We start from the raw sequence: 24,835 nt of genomic DNA, 5'->3' as shown, positions 1-24,835 counted from the left end.
CGTAATTAAGGAAATGTAACTAACCCCGCCCCCATCAGCCTTTCATTCATAAGGTTGTGGGGGTGGGGGGAGTGAAGGCAGGCAGGCTCATGGTCTCTATTCTGTGTAGCAATAAGGTGGTCCAGAATCTCATATTAGTTTCAGGATTTGTCCTTTTCTTGTAGAAGTAAAAGCATAATGTTTTGAAAATTTTAATTTTTTGAATATTACATTAAACTGTCTTTTATTTTTTTTAAAAAAGGTAGATTGAAAAACAACTTCTAATCGAGACTTCCCCCCACCAAGTAAACAAACTTCTAATTAAAACTAAACTGTCCCTTTTCCTTTGTGAATGGTGGGGAGTTTTATTCGCTCCCCTGCCCCCATGATATACCCCATGATATACCTGCTAATATATTCTACTAGCCGACCCCACACAGAGCATCTGTGCGCTCTTTGGGGCCGGCAGTTACCTCTCCCCCCCGTTCTGCCCCAGTCTCTGCTTCTGGGCCCAGCCGCCTCTCCTCCCCACCGCCACTTCTGCCCCCCCCTTTCTTTTCCCCCTCCTGGGCCTTGCCTCTACGGCTGGGCCGGGCCCACCAACTCTGGCCTCCACGGCTGGGCTGCCACCGTGGCAACCAATCCTTCTGGGTGCACCTCTGCCAATCAGGCATATCCGCCACCCAGCCAATCAGCTGGGCGCTGGGACACACATTCCAAGGCACACCCAGGAGAATTATATATATAGATATTAGCATGAATATAACCGACTCATGCTAATGTGAAGAAGGGTTTCGGAAGCTTGACAACGGTATTAAGAGCATTTCACCAATGACTCACTCAGCATCTCTTTAAAAATCTAAGACATTTAGCAATGTTTTAAAGTGGCTTTTCAAAGTGATGTAGGGCAGTTGTCAGGAGACGGAGTTCCAGTACAGTCACCCAATCAGAACAAAATGCCACAACTTCTTTCTCCCCCTCTCCCATACAACCCCTTCCCTGGCTGCACACACATAGCCATCTGGGCTTGTGGCAGCTTCTATAGGTGATGGGTTGCCCTGCTGCTCTCTCACTGCACTGCACTCAACTCAACATGCCCCAGTAGCTCAGAGCTAGTACAGAGGAAGGAGCAGGCCCTTCAAGGGCGCTGCATAGCAGAGGAAAATCAATGCAGCTCCTCTTCAGAGTCCTACCCCTGTTTCCTGCCAGCTCGGCACAATGGCTTTCAGTATTTCTGACCCACTACAGCATAGCAGAGAGATGATATGCTATGATAAACTATGAGTTTTTTCACACAAAGAAAAGGTAGAGCTACATGCTATAAATAAATACAGTAAAAATACCCCTCAGGTACAGTCCTGTATCCGATATGCAGACCAGCATTTATAAAAAGAGAAACTACACACTCTCCTTGTTCCTCTTTTGGGTGGTGGCAATGGAAAAAAGCTGATGGCACTTCCGGCCACCCTGTCACAAGTGCTGAACACATCATTTAAAAAGAGAAATACTGCACAAACCCAAGCCATTATAAACATCAGGAAAAAACACAGGCCATTTATGTCTGCTGAAAGCTCAGAAATTAAGGCTTCAAGTAACTGGAGGGTGTGATGAACCCTTAGCCACTATTTCCTGTGGCCAATGCTGGACAAAGCTTGTGGCTAATTAATGACATTTTTATAACTGGAAGCATTTATTCTGCTCAGAGGGCTGCTGCAGCATTTAGCTGTTCTGGGTCTCAGTATATTAATTATACTAAGCATGGTAACAGACTAAACTTAGAGAGCTTATAAAGTGAAGTCAACAAAAGTACTGTCAGGCAGTGAAGTTTACTTTTAAAATTAAGGACTTTGGATGAAATGGGCACAAAACGAGATGGAATTACAAATGACAGCATTCAAGATTAGCCCTATGCAGACATTTTTTAAAGTGAGTAAAGTCAGCGCATGGGAATTGGACAAATCAGAATCATCTGTATCTGATATCTCCTGACTCCATCCACTAGATGTTGAGCAGTGATCAGACTTTGTGCACAGCCCTTCTGTGTGTGCATGATCTGTACCTTGCATATCTGTGTCTCTACAAGGAAACAGTAGGTGTTTCCCTGCAGAGAAAACAGATCTGCAAAGCACAGATCCTGTGCACAGCATCTATGTCCTGAAAAGAAACATTCCAGCAAACTGAGAAGGTGGTGGCTGACCAGCATAAAGGAGGAAACTAATTATCTAGACCGATTTCAGACTGGCTTTGGGGCAGGGAATGTGGTTGAGATGGCCCTGGTTGGCCCAACTGATTATCTTCACCAGGGAATTGACAGAGCGAGTGTGACTCTGTTGGTTCTTTTGGATCTCTCACCGGCTTTTGATACCATCAACCATGGTATCCTTCTTGATCGTCTGAGGGATTTGGGGATAGGAGGCACTGTTTGATAGTGGTTCTGCTTCTATGTCTCAGGTAGATTTCAGATGGTGGCACTTGGTGACAGTTGCTCTTCTACATGGGAGCTCTATTTGGAGTCTCTCAGAGCTCTATTCTGTCACCCTTGCTTTTTAACATCTACATGAAACCTCTGGATGAGGCCATCAGGGGATTTGGTGCTGGGCGTTATCAATATACTGATGACACCTAAATCTATTTCTCCCTGTCATCAATATCAGGAAATGACATTAGCCCCTTAAATGCCTGCCTACGGACTGTAATAGGCTGGATGAGGGATGATAATGAAGCTGAATCCAAGCAAGACAGAGGTGCCATTGTGGGGGTTTATAATCTGTAAAACGGGATAGAACTTCCTGTTCTGGATGAGTTTACACTTCCCCAGAAATAACAGGTTAATAGTTTGGGAGTGCTCCTGGACCCTGGTGCCCTGGCTGAGACTGTGGCTGGGAGCACATTTTACCAGTTGTGATTGACTTGGCAACCCCGTCCATTCCTTGAGGAGGATAACCTGAAAACAATGGTACACCAGCTGGTAACCTCCAGGTTGGACTACTGCAATGCACACTAGGTAGGGCTGCCTCAGGATGTAGTTCAGAAACATTAGTTAGTCCAAAATGTGGCAGATGGATTGGTCTCTGGGGTATCCCAGAGAGACTACATTATGCTTGTTCTTAAACAGTTGCACTGGGTGCTGATATGTTTCCGGGCAAAGTACAGAGTGCTGGTTATTACCTTAAAAGCCCTGAATGACTTAGGTCGTGGTTACCTGAGAGAGTGCCTTTCACTACAAGATCCCCACTGCTTATAAGAGCATTATTAAGGTCACCACTCTGAAAGCAAAAGTATGGTTTTGCATAATTAAGTTTTGGTTAAGCCTGGTCTTCTTTCTGGCTGGTCTTGCCCCTTTAGTGTTATCAGACAGTTGCGTTTCTAAATGAAAATCAGCTCTGAAATTAAAATTGTATCACTTGGGCATGTCTCAAGAAGATCTTATTGGGCGAGGATTAGAGCAGGCGCTTTGCTTTGTGAAGCAACGGCTCTGAGAAATAGATTTGCAGGAGGAGTCCACACGGCTACCCAAGGGAATATACTTAGGTTCTCAAACTTTTAACTATAAATCGGCTGAATATTTAGACCAGATCTTGGTACCAAAATTTAGGAGAATTCTGACCCTCGCACGATTGAACGTTCTCCCTTCGGCAGTACTTGATGGTAAATTCAAACGACTTCATTATGATCAGCGCTGTTGCCCCTGCGGCTCAGGGGATATAGAGTCTATCACCCATGTTATTCTTTATTGCCAGTTTTATAACGAAGCTTGCACCAAATTTATGGCTCCTATTTTAGCCATTTATCCTGGTCACACAGACCAATTTTATTTGGAAATTATGCTGGCTAATTTTAAACCTGTAATTTCAGATAATGTGGCAAAGTTCTGTTTTGTGGCATCGAAGCTCTGTAAAGACTGTATTAGTAATTTGAACAGTTTGTGATTTTGTAAACTTTGAAATTTCTTGAACTTTCTTATTAATGCTATTAATTGTTATTGTTTGTTAATCTTGTCTGTGGCTGCAATAAACTTACTACTACTAAGATCATCCCCACCGCTTATTAAGACCATCACCATCTTCAAGTGCCACAAGTTCATCTGGTGGTAACCTGGGATAGGGCCTTCTCAGTTGTCACCCCTAGGTTGTGGAACATGTTCCCTGTGCATATAAGAGGATTATCTTCCTTGGAGGCCTTCAGGAGAGCCTTGAAGACCCATCTTTTTAACTTGGCTTTTAATATCTAGTTTGATTTTTAATTTTTTTTTAATGAGTTTTAATCTGGTTTAAATGGTTTGGTTTTTTTTAAATTGAACTGTTTTATTATTTATTTATTTTTTAAATGGAAACCGCCCTGAGCCAGTTTAGGAAGGGCAGTATATAAATCAAACAAACAATAAACAAATCTACAAGTTGCAGTAACAAATTTAGGTTGAAAAGCAGGACAAATTCCCTTAGTAATAAAGTGGATGTGTTTACTGTTGTTTATATACTGTTTTTACACAAAAATGTTTTCAAAGCAATTTACATGGGGGGGGGGAGATGTGAGCCCCAAAGGGCTCACACTCTAAAAAGAAACAAAATCCCCCACTGCCAAATATAAAGGAGCCACCACTTTAAAAGCTTGTTTCTTTTCTCAGTTAGCAAGTGTTTTGCCTCATTTTTTTCCTCCTGGTAATGGGCATGCAGCCCAGCCTAGGTTGGGTTGCCAACCTAGCCCAGCACTCCGGTCCTACGTGAAGTGTCAGCTCCCACCTCAGCTATACATCATCTAAGTCCTATTAGGACTGTTTAGGTAAATGTTTAGATACTAGACAGTATTTCCTTCCAGTTCTATGAGTTCCTACTCCTCAGGAAGCCTGATTCATCAGGGCAAATAAAAAATATTGAAAGTTTAAAGTCACAGTCCAATCAAGCCATTAGTCAGTCACCATCCCACAAGGATAAAGAAGAAACTTTCAGATACACAACAGCAACCCTCTACTTTAGTGCACGCAGTTCCCACAGACATTCCACATGGGAGCCTGAATTCGTTTCATAGGCACTGTTTCTTAGCAAGTACAGCAGTAGGTACACAGTCTTCTATTTTGTAGATATTCAAAATATATACAACTTGCAGGATAAGACAGGAACCTAAGACTCTTGTCTTTGGGTTTCTGTTCCAGGTTCAGATTCCTGTCTTATACATTTTCCTTGCCCCTTCTGATTCATTCCCCTGATCCACTATTGACAATTTTGCCATAACCTAATCATAAGACTACCACTACAATATTCTGGCAACTGCTAGCATTCAAGGACTATGTACCTGGACAGTCTTAAAGTATCAGATGCTTGCATGTGTTGACAATATGTGTGTTTGGGAGTTGCAAGACATGTCTAGAGGTTCATGCTGTGATAAGTTTAGGGAAATCCATACCTACATGTTGTGCTGCTGTTGTACTCCTGTTGGTGAATTGTCTTGTCCTGCATGGAGTGGAAACATTTCACTGGAGCTTCCCCTACTACACATAATTCTAAACTTCTTGGATATAGGGAACTGGCCAGCCCTTGGCCAATATCATATCTTCTTTGCAATATTCTAAGAGGCACAGCACAGAGCATACCACAAAAGAGCCAGGGTAATCTCACATTATGAAAGTTGGAAAATAATGCTTTCAAATATGTTTGGCCATGGTTTGTAACTAAAACTCTCCAATCCTATAGAAAAACTGAAGACTGATATGACAAAATAAAAGCTTGCTAGAAAGGTATGTTGAGATATTCTAAAACAGAAGCTTCTGTAACTATGGCTACAGTCTTAGATCAGACTGAGGCCAACTTTTGCAACAGGAAATTAAGGTTGTGTTCAAAGAATATTTTCTACAGGACAGCACATTGCTCTGTAGTGACTTGCCCTTTGGTAAATATTGGTTTAAAAGGATTTGATTTTTTAACAAATCGAGCTCAAGCTTTGTATCCCTTGTGTGCGTTTATACTTCTTTCCACTGTGCTTGCTTTAGAGCTGAGCATTTAATAAAGTGTAGTATATTCTAATTTTTTGCTCTAAAGAGGATGAAAGACATTCACAAAAATAAGGAAGATGAAACTGAGAATGGCTTGTTGAGCAACCATTTACCAGAATGTAATGTGTCATTATTGCCCTCTTCAAACTTGCCTTCCCTTGGCTTCTGTCCTTATAGGATCCATATCTACAACTAGGAGAACTTTGACTAGTTTGGGGTTTTCCTCATTTGGAAATTCCCCTTAGACTCTTACTAGAGTCTAAAACAGCTTTGAATGGGTTATAAGAAACTGTGTTTCTTTCTGTTCTTCATTCAGTTGGTAGGAACTACTCCAGACATTTATTAGGTAATGAAATCCAACTCCTTTCCATAGTTGTGTCACACAACAGCTAGTCACCACAGGCTGGGCACTTCTCTTCCTCCAAGTCCAAGCAGCAAGACCAATTGCAAAAGCACCAAGATCCATAGGCATCTTGGGCCTATGGAATTTTGGAGCCTGCCTGTAGGCTGACACCAGTTTCTGCACAATTCCAAGCACCACTCAGGACAACCCCAACTACACACTTATGAACTCAATTCTCCCTTGCAGAACCACACTGTGTTACTATTAAGGAACAGCACTTCCAGATCTGCTGCAGCCTCTTTAAGGTGCCCACCAGGTTCAAGAAAGTTTTCTCTCTCCCTGGGGTCCGTGGAAGCTCCTTCCCTGCAGTCCCTTCCCAATTAGGAGCAGCCCTCGGTAGTAGTCCATCAGCCCCTCCTGGGCTACCTTTTAACTTGACTGTGCAGAAACCACACCCTGGACTCAAACATTTAACTTCTCGGTACCTTCACTGCAATGTAATAACTAACAAAAACTAAAAACTAACTAACATCATTCACAGCACAGAGCACATATTAAGATCTATGCTCAGGCAGCACATGCAGAAAGAAGCAGTTATTTTCTGGACCCAAACCTCTCCCTGATACCTCTCCCTGTGTTTGAGACACAGAGAGTTTTATGCTTCCCTACACAACATGGTCAGGAGTGTTTTTTATCAGTTTTGGCTGAGACCATGGTCAGGAGTGTTTTTTATCAGTTTTGGCTGATACACCAGTTACATCCATTTCTCAAAACAAACGACCTGATGCATATGCTGACTCGACTACTGCAATCCACTCTATGTTGGGCAGCCTTTGTACGTAGTTCGGAAACTGCAACTGATCCAGAATGCGGCAGCAAGGTTGGTCTCCAGGGCCATCCATAGAGACCTGATTACTGAATTACACTGGCTGCCAGTTAGTCTCTGGGCAAAATACGAAGTGCTGGTTATTACCTATAAAGCCCTGAATTGTTTGGGCCCAGGGTAGTTAAGAAAGAGCCTTCTTCTTCTTCATGAACCCCACCACCTATTAAGATCATACAAGGTCCAGTTGCAGTTGCCACCAGCTTGCTTGGTGGAGACCCCAAAATGGGCCTACTCTAGAGTCGCCCCGAGGCTCCCAAAGGAATTGAGAATCTCCCCATCTCTGGTTGTTTTTAAACTACTTTTGAAAACACACTTGTTTTATCAGTCCTTTAGTTTATGATGTTTTAAAGTTTTATTTATGGCAATTTTAATCTGTTTTATATGATTTTTAAGTTTTAGTTGCTATTTGTTTAAGTTGTAAACCAACCTGAGATTTTATATAGGCTGGTATATAAAGCATTATGTAAGTAAATACGTAAGATAAATAAATAGTCATTGGCAGTAGAAAATTGCTCTTCTTTTTCCTAAGAACTATGTCAGGGTTCTTTTTCCCCCTTAGAGCGCAAAATCGTCATTTTCTTCTATCACTTCCTTCTTCCAATGAAAACATTTATAAACATTCCTTCACATCACAGCAACTCAGCCAATGCCTGGAGAAGCCAGAAAGGGCAACATGCAGGAACAGTTCCACCAGCACAGCAAGTCATTGCTTCTACCAGCACAGTGAATATTAACTATCACTTCATAGATAAGCACAACAAAGCTAGTTTTGCACATAAGTCATGTTTATGATTTCAAAAGACACTTTTGCATCTCTGGGCTCAGATACCGTAGTCTAGGTGTGTCAGTCTATTACTCCCTACCACCCATAGCTGACTTGCCATTTCTTCCTCAGAACTGGCCCTAACTTGCCTCATACAGCTGGTATGGGATAGATAACACAGAGAGAGGCTTCACACATGTGGCAGGTCAGACTGCCTCAAACTGCCAGTGAGCTATTACTTCCAGGACAGTTGTGTTGTCTAAACCCAGAAACATTGGGTCTTCCTGCAGCACTTCCCTCCAGCAACCCAACAGCAGTAACCTAGATCTGAAGCAGCCACCCAACTGGCACAAGAGTAGTGCTTCACAGCAGCTTGGCTTGCTGCATTACATGTGAAGCCGCCCAGTGTATTAGAGGAAGTATTAAATATGGCTCAAGACCACTTTTGAACCACCTCGATCGAAAGAGAGGTTGTCACTGCCTATTTTAGGACCTGTTGTTTGAGACACAGAGAGTTTTATGCTTCCCTACACAACATGCTCTCTCAAGAACTCAACTCCCAGAGGTCCTTCTACACAGCGGTGGAAAAGGACAGCTGATAGAAGCGAGAAGTCAACGTATGATCAAGTACATTGATCCCAAGGGCAGTGGGATCCACTAGTGCTGCTGGTAGAATAACAGAACTTTAGAACTGGAAGGGATTTTGGGGGCTTTTTAGTCCCAGTCACTGAAGGAAACTGCTCTAGCATCCCTGTCCAGCTGCTGTTTGAACACCTCAGGGGAGACCCCATTACTGCACAAGGCAAGCTATTCCACTAATAAACAGCAATTACAGTTAGGAAATGCTTCCTAATATTTAGCCCAAATCTGCTTCCTTGTAATGTCAGCCCATTGGTTCTTGTCATGCCCTGAAGAGCAGTGTTCCCTCTAACAGAGATTCCCAGATGTGGTTGACTACAGCTCCCAAAATCCCCAGCTAATATGGCTTTTGCTTGGGGATTATGGGAGTTGTAGTCAATAACATCTGAGAATTCCTGTTAGAAGGAACACTGCTGAAGAGTAATACCAAACAAGTCAGATTCTCCTATGTGACAGCCCTTCAGATATTTGAAGATGGTGATAATGCTAACTTGGCAAAAAGGCAACTTTTAACGTGGTGATTCTCTTTATTTAGCAGGGGGAGAGTAACTGGTCCTATCCACCCCCAGCACAGTACCTCCAGTGACTGTTGCTGGTGTCTATCTTTTATTTCTTTTTAGATTGTGAGCCCTTTGGGGACAGGGAGCCATCTTATTTATTTATTATTTCTCTGTGTAAACCACCATGAGCCATTTTTGGAAGGGCAGTATAGAAATTGAATAAATAAATAATAATAATAAATATCTCCCCTCAGTCTTATTGTGTCCAGGCTAAACATAACCCAATTTCTTCAACCATTCCACACAGAACCTGGTAGAATGTGCAGGCTGGTGAGAACATGTTGAAAGTGTAATTTCAGAGACAAATCAAAAGTTTCTTATGAGACTGTATGTATGTGGGGTGTGTAGTGGAGGAGGGCAGTGTTAACGGTTTGTACTGGGTCTAAAGAAATGATGCTTGGGCCCAGCCTCCAGGCAGCTGTGGAAACAAGGCATAGCCAGGCCCAAACCACCCTGGCTACATCACATCTGGAGTCTGAGCACACACTGAGTTTCAGACAGTTAATGTGGAGGTGGCAACTGCGTGAAACAACTCTCCTGACCATTGTTTCACACCATTAAAAACAAAACAAAAACCCTTGGAAAATTAAGTTCTTTGCTACTACATGAGTTTTGTTTTTGTTTTTTAGATAAAACAGCAGATAAAATAGATAAAATAGAATTGACAGCAACAGGTATGTAATATTTCTTAGCATAAATGTTTGCTTCATTTACCTGAGCTGAGAAGTCAATGAGCTTTGGAAGCAGTGTTTTTCCACCCTCTGCACTCTTCAGAAAATCCAGCAAGCTGCCTGAGTGAATAAAGCAAGTGCAAGAAAAGTTGGCATCAGACACAAATAAAGACACAGCAGCTGACATGTTGCACATGGCAACGTAGGTGGTTCTGAACTGGAAACATTGGAAATTAAAGCTGTAGTGCCAGAGAAGTACAACTGTGCAATTTTAAGTAGCAGGAAACAAGTCTTGTTCCGCTACACACATCACGGGCATAGCATTAGAGACCTGCAGTGGTGTGGGCAGCTCAGAACCACCTGTGTTGCCTTGTCCAAGGTGCAGAAGTTTCAGAGTAAATCAACTCATACACTGCTTATGCTAATGTGAAATAAATGTGTCTAACATAGGAGGTTGATATAGGGGTGCAGATAGCCACCAAGCATTTGAGGAGCCTCCCCTCCTTTCACTGAATCCCACCCCACCAAACACCACAGCCCATATCTTTAATCTCCCAAATGTATTCTTCTCCCTTCAAAAGTACTTTTCTTCTGCCTATAAAAAATTTAAGTGAGGAGTTGCTGCTCATGCTTTTCCTCTTCACCCCTGGTTGACATAAGCCCTGTTCAGGCATGCAGCCCAAGGTATATAAAGTGAAAGTGAAAGCAGCACTTGGTAGGTTTGCAATGAAGGCCTTGGAAAGGATATTTAGATGCTGTGACGTGTCTATACCTACAAAGATTAGAATCGTTCGGACAATGGTTTTTTCCATGACACTCTATGGATGCAAAAGCTGGACTTTGAAGAAGCAAGATAGAAAAAGTATTGACACTTTTTAACTTTGGTGCTGGAGAAGATTTTTGAGGATACTATGGACAGTCAGGAAAACAATCAAATGGATCATAGAACAAATCCAGAATTTTCAGTCGAGGCACAAATGACCAGGCTCAAACTATCATATTTGAGACACAATAGGGGAGAACCTCCCTTGAGGAGTCCATAATGCTGGGGGAAGTTGAAGGAAAGAGAAGAAGAGGATGACCAGCAGCAAGGTGGATGGACTCAATTATGACAGCAATGAATGTACCACTGAGAGATCTTACAGGCCAAGTTGATGACAGATCATCCTGGAGAGAATCAATCTATGTGGTCGCTAAGAGTCAACACTGACTTGGCACTTAATCAATCAATCAAAAAGCAGCAGGTTAACCACTCCTCCTCAGTGACAAACTGGCTAGCCACGTTCCCTGGACATCCATGTGTCCACACTTGTCTGCATAGGCAAGCACTAGAGGCTATGTTTGCATCATATAGAACCCTGACAACCAGGGCTGTGCAGAACACACTGACACCACAGCTTGTTTGCAGCTAGCAGACATATCTGCATGGGTGTGGCTAGCAGACGTGGCTGGCCAAAAGCTTCCATCTTCCCCACATGCATTTCGCTGAATCTGTGTGTGGGGTGGAATGGAACGCTACAGAAAAATGCTGCTGAAAATCCTACTGTGGGTACTATTCATAAGACTACCACTAAAACTTAGTGAACACTTGTACTACTACTTATTGAATTTAGCAACTCTTACCTTTTGCCATGAACTCTGTTATTATATAAATAGGTTCATCTTTGGTGACTACAGCATATAGTCTGACCAGCTTGTCATGCTGAAGTGTTTTCATGAGGTTGGCTTCTTCCATGAATGCTTGCACAGACATAGTGCCAGGTTTCAGAGTTTTCACAGCTACTTTGGTGTTGTTATTGTAGTAACCTGTAATGAGATGGATTGTTGGAGGTGAAGGAAGAGCTATGTGAAAACAATGGACTAACACACACAGTCTAGTTTTCTAATTTCTTGCTGTAAGAACTTCATTACTTTATTCAGAGACTTGTGTTTTGGGTGGTATATAAATATGTTAAATAAATAATAATAAATAATAAATTACAATAATCATTTATTTAAATGCACATATTGTATACTAAGACAACTGAGGCAGACTTTGATGAACAAATCTCTCACATGTAGGGCCCAACTGATTGCTACATTTGGGCATGGACATTTTCTCCAGTTAGTAACTCTCAAGGGAAGGTGGTCCCTTCACCTTACAGCAGGCGCTCTCAACCCTGGGTCCCCCGATGTGTTTGAACTATAATTCCCATCATCCCCAACTTCAATGGCCATTTGGGAACCCTTGGTTGAGGACTTGTGGCATTCAGTATATTACTTGGCTCACTTGAGTCTTGTGAAGCTATTTGACCTTTAGACATCTTCCAAGCACTTGCTATCTGCTTATTACACATTGAGCTGGGTCTTACGATCAGTGAGATCCAGTTTTTGCAGGTGAGCGGCTCGCTCTCCCCGCACACGAGCATGGAGGGAGCCCTGGGCGGCCGGATCGATTGCCGGCTCCATGATGGAGCCGACGGGGGCTGGCGGGAAAGGGGGCCAATCGGCCCCCGGAAGCTCCAGCATGCCCTGCACGAGCACGCAGGGCATGCTGGCAAGACCACCAGAGTTGGGAGGTGGCTTATCGCCTCCCCTCCGGGGGTCTCCTAATGAGTAGCCACGGCACGGAGCCGCACCGTGGCTACTCATGATAAAAAAAAAAACTGGGTTTGCGGAGCACTCGCTCCGCAAACCCAGTTTTAGGAGTGGGCTACTTAGGTGGGTTAACCGCCTGGGAGCCACCAGGCTCTCCTGCAAGCCCGATGGCTCCCACGATCAGGCAAAATTGGGCTATGCTCTCCTAGCCCAGTTTTGCCTGATCCTGAGAATAGCCCCATTGTGAAAGATTGGATCGTGGAGGGTCTAGTGCTGCATCAGGCTGGCCTAGGATCTTTAGGCATATCAAGCCTGTGAATAGTTGTTGAAATCAGAAGGGATGCAACTAGTGTGTATGAATCTTAACAAACAGTACTACACCACAATCAAAATTCAAAGGAACATGGGAGAACCACACAGACATCGCTAAAGTCTTGCTAGTTGTTTTCACTGCTCATTTCCCACTGCCCAAAAGATATCTCAAATCACTGTTTGTTTAAAAAGCATATGATCTCTCTGACTTAGGTATGGCTGTTGTGTGAGAAAGGAAAAACCAGCAAGGGCATCTCAGGATACATGGTTTTCTGCCACATTCGGCTCACAAACGTTGGTGCTGGAAGAACTAAAGAGAAGGGGGTGAGATATCATGACTCAATGTGCAAGACACAGTGGTCACAGAAAAAGCCATCTTCATCATCATCTTCATCATCATCGCACGCCCCTAGATGAGAATTCCAAAGTCTCTTTGGGATCACAGAGAAGGGAAATGACTAGGGCTAGGTATATAAGTCAATCTCTTTTGTATATCAGGAAACAAAACAGAAGGGGAAAGTTTAATCACTGCTGAGACTACTTCAGTTTGCACAATTGTTTTCTTCCACATAAGCTTCACAAGCAGCATATTAATAAAATTAGTGAGCTCAGGATGGGCCAGATGTTTCGCTTAGAGCTGAGTTGCACTTCTGTGTAATTATGAACAGAGTTGTCTTACCGCCCCTGCTGTTATTTCATATGACTAACCATCATAAGAAAGGCTTTCTGAAACCGCTCCTTAAGCGTTCTATTGCTGTGCGTTTCCCCACAACATTTATTATATTCTTATCTAAACTTTCTTCAAAAGGATGCAAGGTGGGTAGGTGACTAGAGCACAAGTGGAGGAGAACTCGGTTTGAATCTGACAGGATACAGCATGTGACCCATTCGAAGACTTATGCGATGGCGGTGCATGCAGTGAAAAAGATATTTTAGTCTGTGTGAATTGCGACTGCAGGTTTGCGCTCAGCAGAGCTATCCCAGGTTGTGAGGAGTTTAGTCTCTGCTCTTTCTACTTCAAATCAGTCCCCGGGTCGTTCTGCTGTGATGCTTTTAATGGGTTCTTTGCAAACATGATCTCCTGTGTTTGTGTAGACTTGAACGCCACTATTTCTGCAAGATCTATGGAGGAGGTGACCAGTGATCCCTCTTGCAGTATTAGGTTGGATCAGTTTCAAGCCTTGCCCTCAGGATGTGGACAAGCAGCTTGGGGCGGTGCGGCTTACCACCTGTTCTCTGGATCCTTGCCTGACTTGGCTGCTTCTATCTAGCAAGAGACTTGTTGGGGGTGACCTATTTAATATCATAAATGCATTGCTGAGGGAGGGTAGGGTGCCTCCTTGTCTGAAGGAGGCAATGGTTAGACCACTCCTAAAGAAGCCTTCCCTGGATCCCTTAACGATGGATAGTTACAGGCCAATCTCCCTTAGTTGGGCAAAGTGATTGAGAGGGCGGTGGCTGACCAGCGCCATGCAGTTTTGGAGGAAACTGATTATCTAGACCCATTTCAAACTGGCTTTAGAGCTGGCTACGGGGTTGAGACAGCCTTGGTTGACCTGATGGATCACCTTTACCGGGGAATCAACAGAGGGAGTGTGACTCTGTAGGTTCTTCTGGATCTCTTGGAGGCATTCGATCCGTTGGGGATAGGGGGCACTGCCTTGCTGTGTTTCTGCTCCTATCTCTCGGATAGATTCCAGATGGTGGAGCTTGGTGGTTTCTCCTCAAAATGGAAGCTGGTCCCTCAGGGCTCCATTCTGTCACCAATGCTTTTCTACATCTACATGAAACCGCTGGGTGAAGTCAGGAGATTTGGTGCTGGGTGTTATCAATATGCTGATGACACCCAAATCAACTTCTCCTTTTCATCTTCAGGAAATGGCACTCATTCTCTAAATGCCTGCCTACAGGCAATAATGGATTGGATGAGGGAGAACAAATTGAAGCTGAATACAAGCAAGACGGAGGTGCTCATTGTGGGGGCTCAGAATCTGAGGGGTGAGTTAGATCTTCCTGTGCTGGATGGGGTTACACTCCCCCAGAAGGAGCAGGTGCACAGTTTGGGAGTACTACTGGACCCAGGCCTCACCCTGGTATCTCAGTTGGAGGCCATGGTCAGGAGTGCTTTCTATCAGCTCCGGCTGATTTGACAGCTGTGCCCATTCCTTTAAGAGGATGACCTCAAGACAGTGGTGCATCAGCTGGTAACCTCCCGGCTTGACTACTGCAATGCACTCTATGTGGGGCTGCCTTTGTACATAGTTCGGAAACTTCAGTTAGTTCAAAATGCGGCAGCCAGGTTGCTCTCTGGAGCAAACTGGAGAGACCATATTATGCCTGTTTTGAAACAGTTACACTGGCTGCCGATAATGTTTCCAGGCAAAGTACAAAGTGCTGGTGATTACCTTTAAAGCCCTGAATGGTTTAGGTCCGAGTTATCTTAGAGAGTGCCTTCTTCTGCATGATCCCCACCACACGTTAAGATCATCTGAGGAGGTCCATCTCCAGTTACCACTGGTTTGTCTGGTGGCGATTCAAAGTCAGGCCTTTTCTGTAGCTGCCCCTGGGCTATGAATGCATTCCCGGCAGAAATCCATAATTTGAGTTCATTACTGTCTTTCAGGAGAGCCCTTAAAACCTATCTGTTTGCCCTGGCCTTCCAGGGTTTTTAAATTACTGTAAACTGTTTTAAATTGTTTTATATGGTTGTCCTGGTTTTCCAGGGTTATTAGCTGTTTGAATGTTTAATAGGTTTTATTCTGTTTTTATAGGTTTGATTTTAATTGTTAACTGATTTTAATTGTTTTTATCCTGTTGTAAACTGCCCTGAGCCATTTTGGAAGGGCAGTATATAAATCAAATAAATAAATAAGTAAATAAATAAATAAGGTGGCATAAATGGCTACTACTCCCCGCTAATTTTATTCCTTATTTCACAACAACCCTCATAATTAGCTTATGCAGAGAGATAGCAACTGGCCCAAGGTAACCCAGTGAATGACATGTCTACTCATGAATCTGATGAAGTAGGATCTCACTTACGAAAGCTCCTATCACAATAAACTGGTTAGTGTTTAAGATGCTGCAGAACTCTTTGCTGCAACACCTTCTAGAATCCCAGAAAGGGATTCTGGGATTCTCATCTTTTCTTATCACCATGCAGATTTAGTAGGCTTCTTTTTAAAAAACCGATAGCATCCAGGCTACTAATCACAACACACTCTAAGTAGAGCTGCCTTTGTATGTAGTCTGGAAACTGCAGTTGGTACAGAATGCAGCAGCTAGGTTAGTCTCCGGGTCATCTCAAGGAGAATATATGACTCCTGTATTGAAAGACCTGCACTGGCCACCAATAGGTTTTCAGGCAAAATATAAGGTACTGGTTATAACCTATAAAGCCCTAAACAGCTTAGGCCCAGGGTATTTAAGAGAATGTCATCTTCACCATGGGCTCCATCGCCCATTGAGATCATCTGGAGAGATTTGCCTGCCGTTTCCACCAGTTTGTTTGGTAGCAACGCAGGGACAGACCTTCTCCGTTGCCGCTCTGAGATTCTGGAATGCGTTCCCTGATTAAATAAGTGTGTCTCTATCTCTGACAACTTTTAAGAAGTCTTTAAAGACATTTTTTCACCCAAGCTTTTTAACTAGACTTGTAGCTTTAAATTGTTTTAAGGCTTTTATGTCTGTTTTAATTTGTATTATATTGCTGAAAACCACCCTGGCAAGTCACCTTAAGTGGCGCAGTGGGGAAATACTTGACTAACAATCAGAAGATTGCTGGTTCGAATCCCCGCTGGTACTTATATCGGGCAGCAGCGATATAGGAAGATGCTGAAAGGCATCATCTCATACTGCATGGGAGGAGGCAATGGTAAACCCTTCCTGTATTCTACCAAAGAAAACCATAGGGCTTTGTGGGTGCCAGGAGTCAAAATTGACTTGACGGCACACTTTACCTTTAAACCACCCTGAGACATAAGTTTGGGGCGGTGCACAAAACAAACAAAATGAATTGAAGACGTGCCACTGATGCAAGGGGGGAGGGGAGATTTTTGCCAATTCTCCTTTCCCTCTGTGGCATACTGCACCCTCAAAAAATCTGTTCCTAAGGGTCTTCCAAACACATCTGCTGCAAGTGGAAAGGGGGACTGGCAAATATCACCCCTTCCACCTTGCCCAAGTGGAACTTATGTCATTTGCAGAAGTACTAACCTGGATGCTAACCATTCCCCCCCCCCCATTTGTCATTGCCACCCTAAAATCATTTTGAATCGATTGCTAAGTAAACCCATCCTCTGCAGCAAATGGGGCCACTTTACAATCCTTACAAGAGGAGAAAGGCAACTGGAAAGCCACAGAATCCTGCTGTTAATTCCAAGATATTTATAGTAAAAAAGATTTGTCACCATGCAAATCAGTTTCTCATGGTTCAGCAGGGAGAGGAAATGTAGTTTGGCTTCATGGTGCAATAATTTTACCCATAACGTCACAATAACCCAGAGGACCATGTTAGGCAAAATGTAGATGTCAAGAGGCTCACATAAACAAGAGGAAACATCTTGAACCAGAAACACCCCCCTCTACTTTTGTGCGCACATATGCAGGCACAGAACTAGCAACTTCCTGAAATTAATTCTGCAGATGACAGCACTTCACTAAGCTTTATATACAAGTCCAGTATACAAGATATTTGTCACGCAGGCTTATTATACAGCAAATCCTTTGATGATGCCACTCAGCTGATGATACTCACAGAGTATATTTTGTATTGAATGATAAAATGGTTTTTTAAAAAAAATTCTTTTAGCAAAATTGCCGTCATGACACCAGACTGAGACAGACTCACAGAGATGGAGTCACTAGAGCACTGCCACACTCTTTCCCCCTGCAAAATACTACTGAAATTAAATGGTAAGGACAGCCAGGTCACTTTGGGTGAGAAAAGATTTTGTCCGAACCCCATCTGTGTCCACCAAGCTCAGCATTAACCCCAGCTTCATGCTGTGAATGAACAGCTGCCTTGGAATGTGCTACAAATGCTGCTTCCATCCTTGAGTCTCTTGATCCAACTTCAGCAGCCCAATTCAGATGCTGCCCCTGCCCAAACACTCGTACAGCTCCAAAAGTGAGCAGGCAGTTCCGTCCCAGAGCTGCTAATCACCCCCTCTCTCCAGCCACTCATAATTACAGCAGCAGTCATTTGCAGAGAGGGCCACTGTAACAGTGAGGGAAGGCATTTCTATGACTGGCAGCCTGGGGAGATCCAGACTGCTGATCACAGAAGTAGCTTCCCTCATGGTCACAGCAGGGCCCGCTGCAGGCAACCACAACTCTAATTGTGAGCGGCTGGAGAAGGGGTGAGCATTAGCTCTGGGGTGAGACTTCCTCCTCACCTTTGGAACTGTAAGCATGAGTGGTGTTGTTGGTTTTTTTGGGGGGGGTGGAGCATCTGAATGGGGCTAGTGTCACCATCACATCTAGCATTGGGGAATCATGTACTTGTCTGCTTTCAATTTCTGTCTCCTCAGCACTACCATGTTATCAGTGCAAGTGAACTTGCAAACTATGATTTGAAGGTACATCTGCCTTGGGAACTACAGCTACAGCTGTTGCTCCACTTTTAAGAGCTCCCTCTGCACCATCACTATGCACCATAGGTGCCCAGGGGCCCCCAAAAGTGGAGCAACAGCTGTTCCAATTTGCAGCATAATACAAACCATGGTTTGGCTAGTATTTGGCTATTGCACATAATCATAGTAAAGCTTCTTTAACCACAGTTTGGGTTTCGTATCTGAATCAAGCTTTAGACTGGTGCTTCAGCTCCTCTAGCACACTGATTTGACAATTTAAAAAATACTCCAGTTTTTGTTTACAGCTCATATAAAGCAATTTGCTATGGAAAACAAGCTTCCCATTGTGTTCCATTCTGCTGGGATCTTACCATGTGCTTCTTAGAATGCTTCCAATACTTTCAGTGGGTTAACCTACATTTCAATGGGCTAACCTACAATGGGTTAACCTTCAATGAGAAACCTACGTTTCAAGGACACAGGCTAAGGACATATACACTCACTCACAAATAGGAGTGTCTGTACTCTGCAGGGTTCAACACAGAGCCACAGTTTAGGGAACAAAACATATCTTTTGTACAAGTGTCCAAACCTAGCTCATTTCCTGCATTGCATTACTCAAAACGAAGAGCATCAGACTTAGCAATACAGCTCCTCAGTACTATGGAATCAGAAAGAATTTACAGGATGCTAAACGCTGGAGCAGCCAATCACAGTGCAATCAGGCTTACCCATCCAAACTTCTCCAAATTGACCTGCTCCAAGCTTTTTCACTAATTTTATTGAGTCCCGCGGAATCTCCCAGGCATCTTTATCCCATGGTTTCTGTGGTTTAGGACTGATGCACGCTTTCTCCAGCCTTCTGCATAAGCCATCTGACTGCTCTGTTTAAGAGACAAACATCATATGTTACATTTTGTGCCTTAAACAACAAAAAGTCACATTAGAATAACTACATAGGCCTCTCTATAGTCTGGTTTTAATCCAGCTTCTCTAAAAATCACCCATACAAGAGATTCTGAAAATAAAAAGCCAGAAAAACTGCACAGGATTCCAGAAAGCTGTGCCTATGTTACATACGTTTCTTTGTTGCCATTAAAGAAAGTAACCTTTGCCACCAATTCTGCTGCATTTTGGCATGGCATCATAATAAAGGTGCTCAATGTGCTGGATCAGGGTCCCTACCAACCTCATGATATGGCAACAGGCCCACTGGAGCTATGGACATCTATGCAACCTTGCACCTTTCCCAGTTTGCAAATAATGTATGTAGTGAGAGTTTCCCCAGGTACCTTTGCTTCCCATTGCCATGCCGCTTTAGCTGCAACAGTGCATGACCCAGTTTCAAAAGTATGGGGGAATTGTTAATTATAGGAGGCCCTTGAATACTGTAGGTTAATTATTCGTGGTTTCACCCTTTCGCAGGCAACCTCCTTATATACCAATTCAGTTATCGAAAGGGTAGTTTGTGGGGTTTCCAGTCATGAAAACCCTTTAAACTACCCCCTGACTGGTATACATTAGTGAATCTGGGGCAGCCCATATGCCAGTTGAGATGCAACATGCAGGGTGCTCCAGGAGGTTCAAAGTTTAGAAATCCACTCTCATGCCTCTTCTCGGGTCATGGTTTCAATATTTTTGGAACTTTCAGAGGATGTAACCCCTGCAATATTCAAGGGCCTCCTGTATAAAGTAAAATAAATAGTAAATAGACTTCCACAGAAAGTCTCAGGAGGTAGCAGACAGATCTGCTCACAGAAGACAGCTCTGAATAAATTTACTTTTGTCACCAGGGCAGATGTAAATAAATTATTGACTGCAATAATCATTACCTAAGAGTTTTAAATAGCTTAATTCACCACTCATCATATATTAAAAGATGTGCATTGCATTTAAAATTTTTAATCTAGCAAGATTTGCCTCCAAGTTCATCTAAAGCAAGGCTGCACAACTTCCAGCTGTTGTTGGACAACAAATCCCATTATCCTCAACTGCTGGCCACTGTGGCTGGGGATGATAGGTACTGTAGTCCAACAGCAACAGGAGGACCACAGTTGGGTACCCTGATCTAAAGTATGGTATTCAGCCCAACCTGATGAGAACACATGCATAGGAAAAAGAATGAATTGCAAACTACTATATATAAGTTATATTTATATAAAAGTTATTGTTACATATACCAAACAGTACTCTTAGGAGTCAATGGCAGTTTTTCTTTCCCACAGCAAGTAGGTTTGCCATAGTGTTGGCACAAGATAATTTAACAGTTGAAAACTGTGCAGCATATCACTATGTCCATACAGGTCTCTAAACACTGCTTACTAAGCAAATACTTTTCTGATCTCCTAATCTGATACTCCTCTCACACCTAGCTTTGTTTCAGATTGATACAACCCCATTTGATCAGAATGAACTTACCTCTAATTCTCACCAGTGTGAGGACTACACTTCCATTAATGTTCACCTTGCCACAATCTACACTATATATTAAAAGGTGTGTGATTTGAAATAAAGGCATCTTTTTGCCTTATATACTTGCCAGTATTTTGATGAATAGTTCAATAAAGGAATTGGCTTACTTTGGTAATGTTTGATCATGTCACTGATACAGGGAAAAGTAATTCTTGGAGAGATGTAATATCCTCCATTGTCTAGACTTCTGATTTTGTAGTGCTTGACAACATCACCCTGTTGTTCATCATGGTCTCTGATTGATAGAGAAAAGCTTCCTATAATTAAAGGGAAAACCAGTTAAATTATGTGCAATTAAATTATCCATTATTTTTAAAAGACAGTCTACTAAAGAAACACTGGGACACCACACAAGTGTTTCAACAGAAAGTTGATATGAATTCTTTTAGGATCCTCCGAAGATCCAAAATCTGAGGCAAGGAATTTCCAACTAATCCTTCCAGCAATAATCAACTAGATGAGAAAACCAAGTTATAATGCAACTATATTTTAAGCCCACACCTGCATTTGAAATTTTTGCAAGGATCAAACTTAGTGACTGACTTCCACACTATTGTTGCATAAGCTGAAAAATGTTTAGCACATGGAATAGCGAGACACAATCTTTATTATTTTACCCTTCCCTCTGTAGCTTTTCTGTGCCTCCCAAAATATGTCCCAAAGAGTCGTGAAATTCTCAGGGACACATTTTCAGGAGGCTCAGTGAGAAGGGGAAGTTGGTGAAAGTTGCTCTCCCCTGTTGCATGCGCAACATGTTTTTAGTGTGCACAGAGCTAATCAGGATGTCAGCCAGTATCTACACTACTTTACAAAATATGATTTTTTAAAACTCACATCACATGATTGCAAGAACACAACAATATTAAGACTTGATTATTATTAGAAATAGTTATATACTGCTTTTCAACAATTATTCAGTCTACTCTGTTGGTAAAACAGTCTCTTTTTGTCCTCTAAATTTCTAAAATTCTAATTTTAAGGCACCTGCACTTTTCATTGACTTCCACAGACTGTAAATAAAGTCATTCTTACATAAACAGTATATAATGAGAAGCCCCTACCTAGGCTTAACAAAGCAAAATGTTAGGTTTACTTTCAACTATAATATAATTCAGAAAGTCAATGCCTACCTTTCAGCGTTTCACTCTCTCTGATAAGGAATGCTCCAGGAGCATTTCCTGGTGCTAGAAGTTGCCTTTCTGCATCTTTCCTGGTTATATCTTTAAAGAACCATCTGAAAAGAATTTGGAAAAAAATGATTTCCCCTCTACTTTCCTAGTTCCTAGATGGTGTACAATAATAGGTAGTGAAAAGGAAACAAAATAGTAAAGAACCTACTCTTCTGTTTCCAAGGTGTTGACCTTTGCAACATAGTTGCTTGGTATAAAGCCTTCTTTCTGTGTTAAGAGGGATTTAGCTCGCCACCATTCTCCATGTCTGAGAGAAAAAGAAAAGATTAACATTAATGTAAACAAAGAGAGAAATCATCAAGTCATTTGGTCATCTTCACCAGTGTCTATAAAAGCTTGGGTTTCATTGCACAGAGCAATGAGATGTTTTCTGCTAGGCTCTGGAATCAAGTGGTCTCCGGGCTTATGTGTATCATAACCTTTAGCAAGCCCTAGTCCAGATCTTATACGGCAGATCACTCAATTGTAAAAATGTTTGTAGTGCTTTGGTACAGGAGATGGAAATAAGATTCAACATATTGCTGGCCACATCAACCTGTCTTCATTTTCAACTAGGATTATATTAGCCATAGTAATCCCAGCAGGCCAGAATTTATTATTATTATTATTATTATTATTATTATTATTATTTTACATTTATATCCCGCTCTTCCTCCAAGGAGCCCAGAGTGGTGTACTACATACTTAAGTTTCTCTTTCACAACAACCTTGTGAAGTAGGTTAGGCTGAGAGAGAAGTGACTGGCCCAGAGTCAACAGCTAGTTTCATGGCTTAATGGGGATTTGAACTCGGATCTCCCTGGTCCTAGTCCAGCACTCTAACCACTACACCACGCTGGCTCTCATTTAAGATTTAACATTTAAGAGTTGAAATTAAGCACTGATGTTTTTAAAACAGAAGGATGTGTTTGTGAACATTTTGGCACAATGGGTGGCATCCAGACTAGTGGCCCATCAGCTGAAGTTCTTTCCATGAATGCAAGGAGCATTGCTCCTGTTCAATGAACCCTTCTGCTGACAGAGGACCATTCCATGAAAGGGGAGGATGACACCTTGTGTGTGCAGCACACACACGCAAGCCCTGTGTGGTGTCTAGAGGCAAAAGCACAGTACAGCAAGAACTCCTTTACTTACTCCTCAAGAACTCTCAGTTTTTCTCCCTTTTTGAAGGACAAATCATCTTCATGAAGGCCATCATAAGGATACAAGGCTACTACAATGTCCCGATATTCCTTTTCCTCAGCTAGTAGAGAAATTCAAGAAATAGTCTCATCACTCATCTTTACATTTCAATAAATGGCAACTTGTAAAAATAACCAGTGGCTTTTTAGAAAGCCATTTTGAAGTCATACCTTCTTTACAGAACCTCTGACCTGGTAAAAGTACATCTTCAGCCTGCAAGGGAAAGAAAGTTAATACAAGTGACTTATATCATTGTCAGTTTCATGTTTTAAACATAGACACTAAAAGTTTTTTTTTGTTTTGTTTTAATGTAGTGTTGGCTGCCTTGTCTTTGCCAATATTTAGAAACAATTTAGAACACATGTATTGTGGCTCTCAGAATATGGCTTTAACAAACCACACCTTCAGCAATTTAGAACTGACAACAGAAGTAACAACATGAGTTTTGGCTAACAGACAGCTGGGTATCTTTCATGTGTTTAGCAAGGAGCAAATGCTATGTAATTTTCCTATACTGGCCAAAAGCAAGTCTGGATTGAGCAAGGTAATTTACAGCCTGATCCTAGTTGTGTGTGCTTCAAAGCAAGTTTCACCAAGATGAATGGGTCTTATTCCCAAGTAAGAGTGGACAGAATTACAGACTGCTTTTAGATTCTCTGAAATCACCATTACCTGTGCACTTTCCCGACTAGACCCTACAATGCGGTCAGGACGCATCTCAGAAGTGTGCTTCCACACTTCCCGCATCATAAGACTACAGTCCCTATGGGGACAGCAGGGTGCCACTCACATTTCCAATGCCTTGTTGCGAATTTAACCACTGTGATACAGAGCAAGGACGTCGTATATCCAGCGTGAAAAAGTTGCTGTTTTTTCGGGTTGTTAGTTGCTGCAAGATTGCTCCCCCTACTGTTTACAATCTGAATGCAACTTGCCTGAATGGAGGCATTTTGCTGCTGTTCCAGCAGCTAGTCTGGAAAATGCCCTGGTTGCTGTTGCAAAAGGCTGAATAATGTGTTTTAAGCAGAAAAGTCTGAAGAGTATGCCAGTACTTATTAGTTTGGGAGGTTTTCAGAATGCAAAACAGATCAAACTTTCACATAGATCAAAACCTGGATTTACTTTTAAAATACCTCCTCATACATTTAGATTATAAAACTGCTTAGTAGTCCTCATCACTTACAATATTCAATTCTTTCTGACAGCACATGGGTAAGAAATTTTCTAACAGTAGCACTGCAGAGTTCCATGTGATGTCAACAGAACTATGCTAAAGGCCTGGCCTACTGAATAGTCATAATCCATTAAGTCAGGGGTGGTTCACACTTGCAGTTTCCCCTACATGTGAGCACCTGTGGCATGTTCTTTGAACAATGTTTGCACCTAGAAATGTATGGGTCAGTCAGGCTATACATGGATAGAGCACAAAGCTTCCTATGATTTCAGCAACTGAAATGGTGCTTCTGTTATTGAAGAAATGGCTGAAATGGCTGAATTATTTTTGCTGATCTGCCAGCTTGTTTCAAGCAGGTTCAGAATAAGACCGAAATTGTCCACGATTTGATCGTGGATGAAGGAGCTGACGTGGCATGTATAACTGAGACCTGGTTGGGGGAGGCAAGTGGTCCTGTGTGGGCTCAGCTTCTCCCACCAGGTTACTCTGTCGTTGAGCGGGCTAGAGGATGTGGGCAGTGGGCAGGGTG

At 42.5% G+C, this 24,835-nt stretch overlaps 1 protein-coding gene across 6 annotated transcripts in view; it reads right to left on the bottom strand.

The window, feature by feature from the left end:
* Positions 1-24,835, bottom strand: part of LYN (LYN proto-oncogene, Src family tyrosine kinase) — a 91,649-nt gene that overhangs the window by 20,490 nt on the left and 46,324 nt on the right. For all 6 annotated transcript variants that reach the window (XM_053249431.1, XM_053249434.1, XM_053249437.1 and 3 more), the window contains exons 3-10: positions 23,303-23,345; positions 23,085-23,193; positions 22,100-22,198; positions 21,892-21,995; positions 20,869-21,018; positions 19,021-19,173; positions 11,451-11,633; positions 9,871-9,947 (exon numbers count right to left, since the gene is read on the bottom strand). In XM_053249431.1, the coding sequence (XP_053105406.1) occupies positions 9,871-9,947; positions 11,451-11,633; positions 19,021-19,173; positions 20,869-21,018; positions 21,892-21,995; positions 22,100-22,198; positions 23,085-23,193; positions 23,303-23,345 (918 nt within the window). The remainder of the gene's footprint in view (positions 1-9,870; positions 9,948-11,450; positions 11,634-19,020; positions 19,174-20,868; positions 21,019-21,891; positions 21,996-22,099; positions 22,199-23,084; positions 23,194-23,302; positions 23,346-24,835) is intronic.

This window comes from Hemicordylus capensis, chromosome 4 (assembly GCF_027244095.1).
Source record: "Hemicordylus capensis ecotype Gifberg chromosome 4, rHemCap1.1.pri, whole genome shotgun sequence".
Taxonomy (NCBI): domain Eukaryota; kingdom Metazoa; phylum Chordata; class Lepidosauria; order Squamata; family Cordylidae; genus Hemicordylus; species Hemicordylus capensis.
The sequence above is the reverse complement of the archived record's forward strand: the minus strand, read 5'-3'. Positions and strand labels throughout refer to the sequence as shown.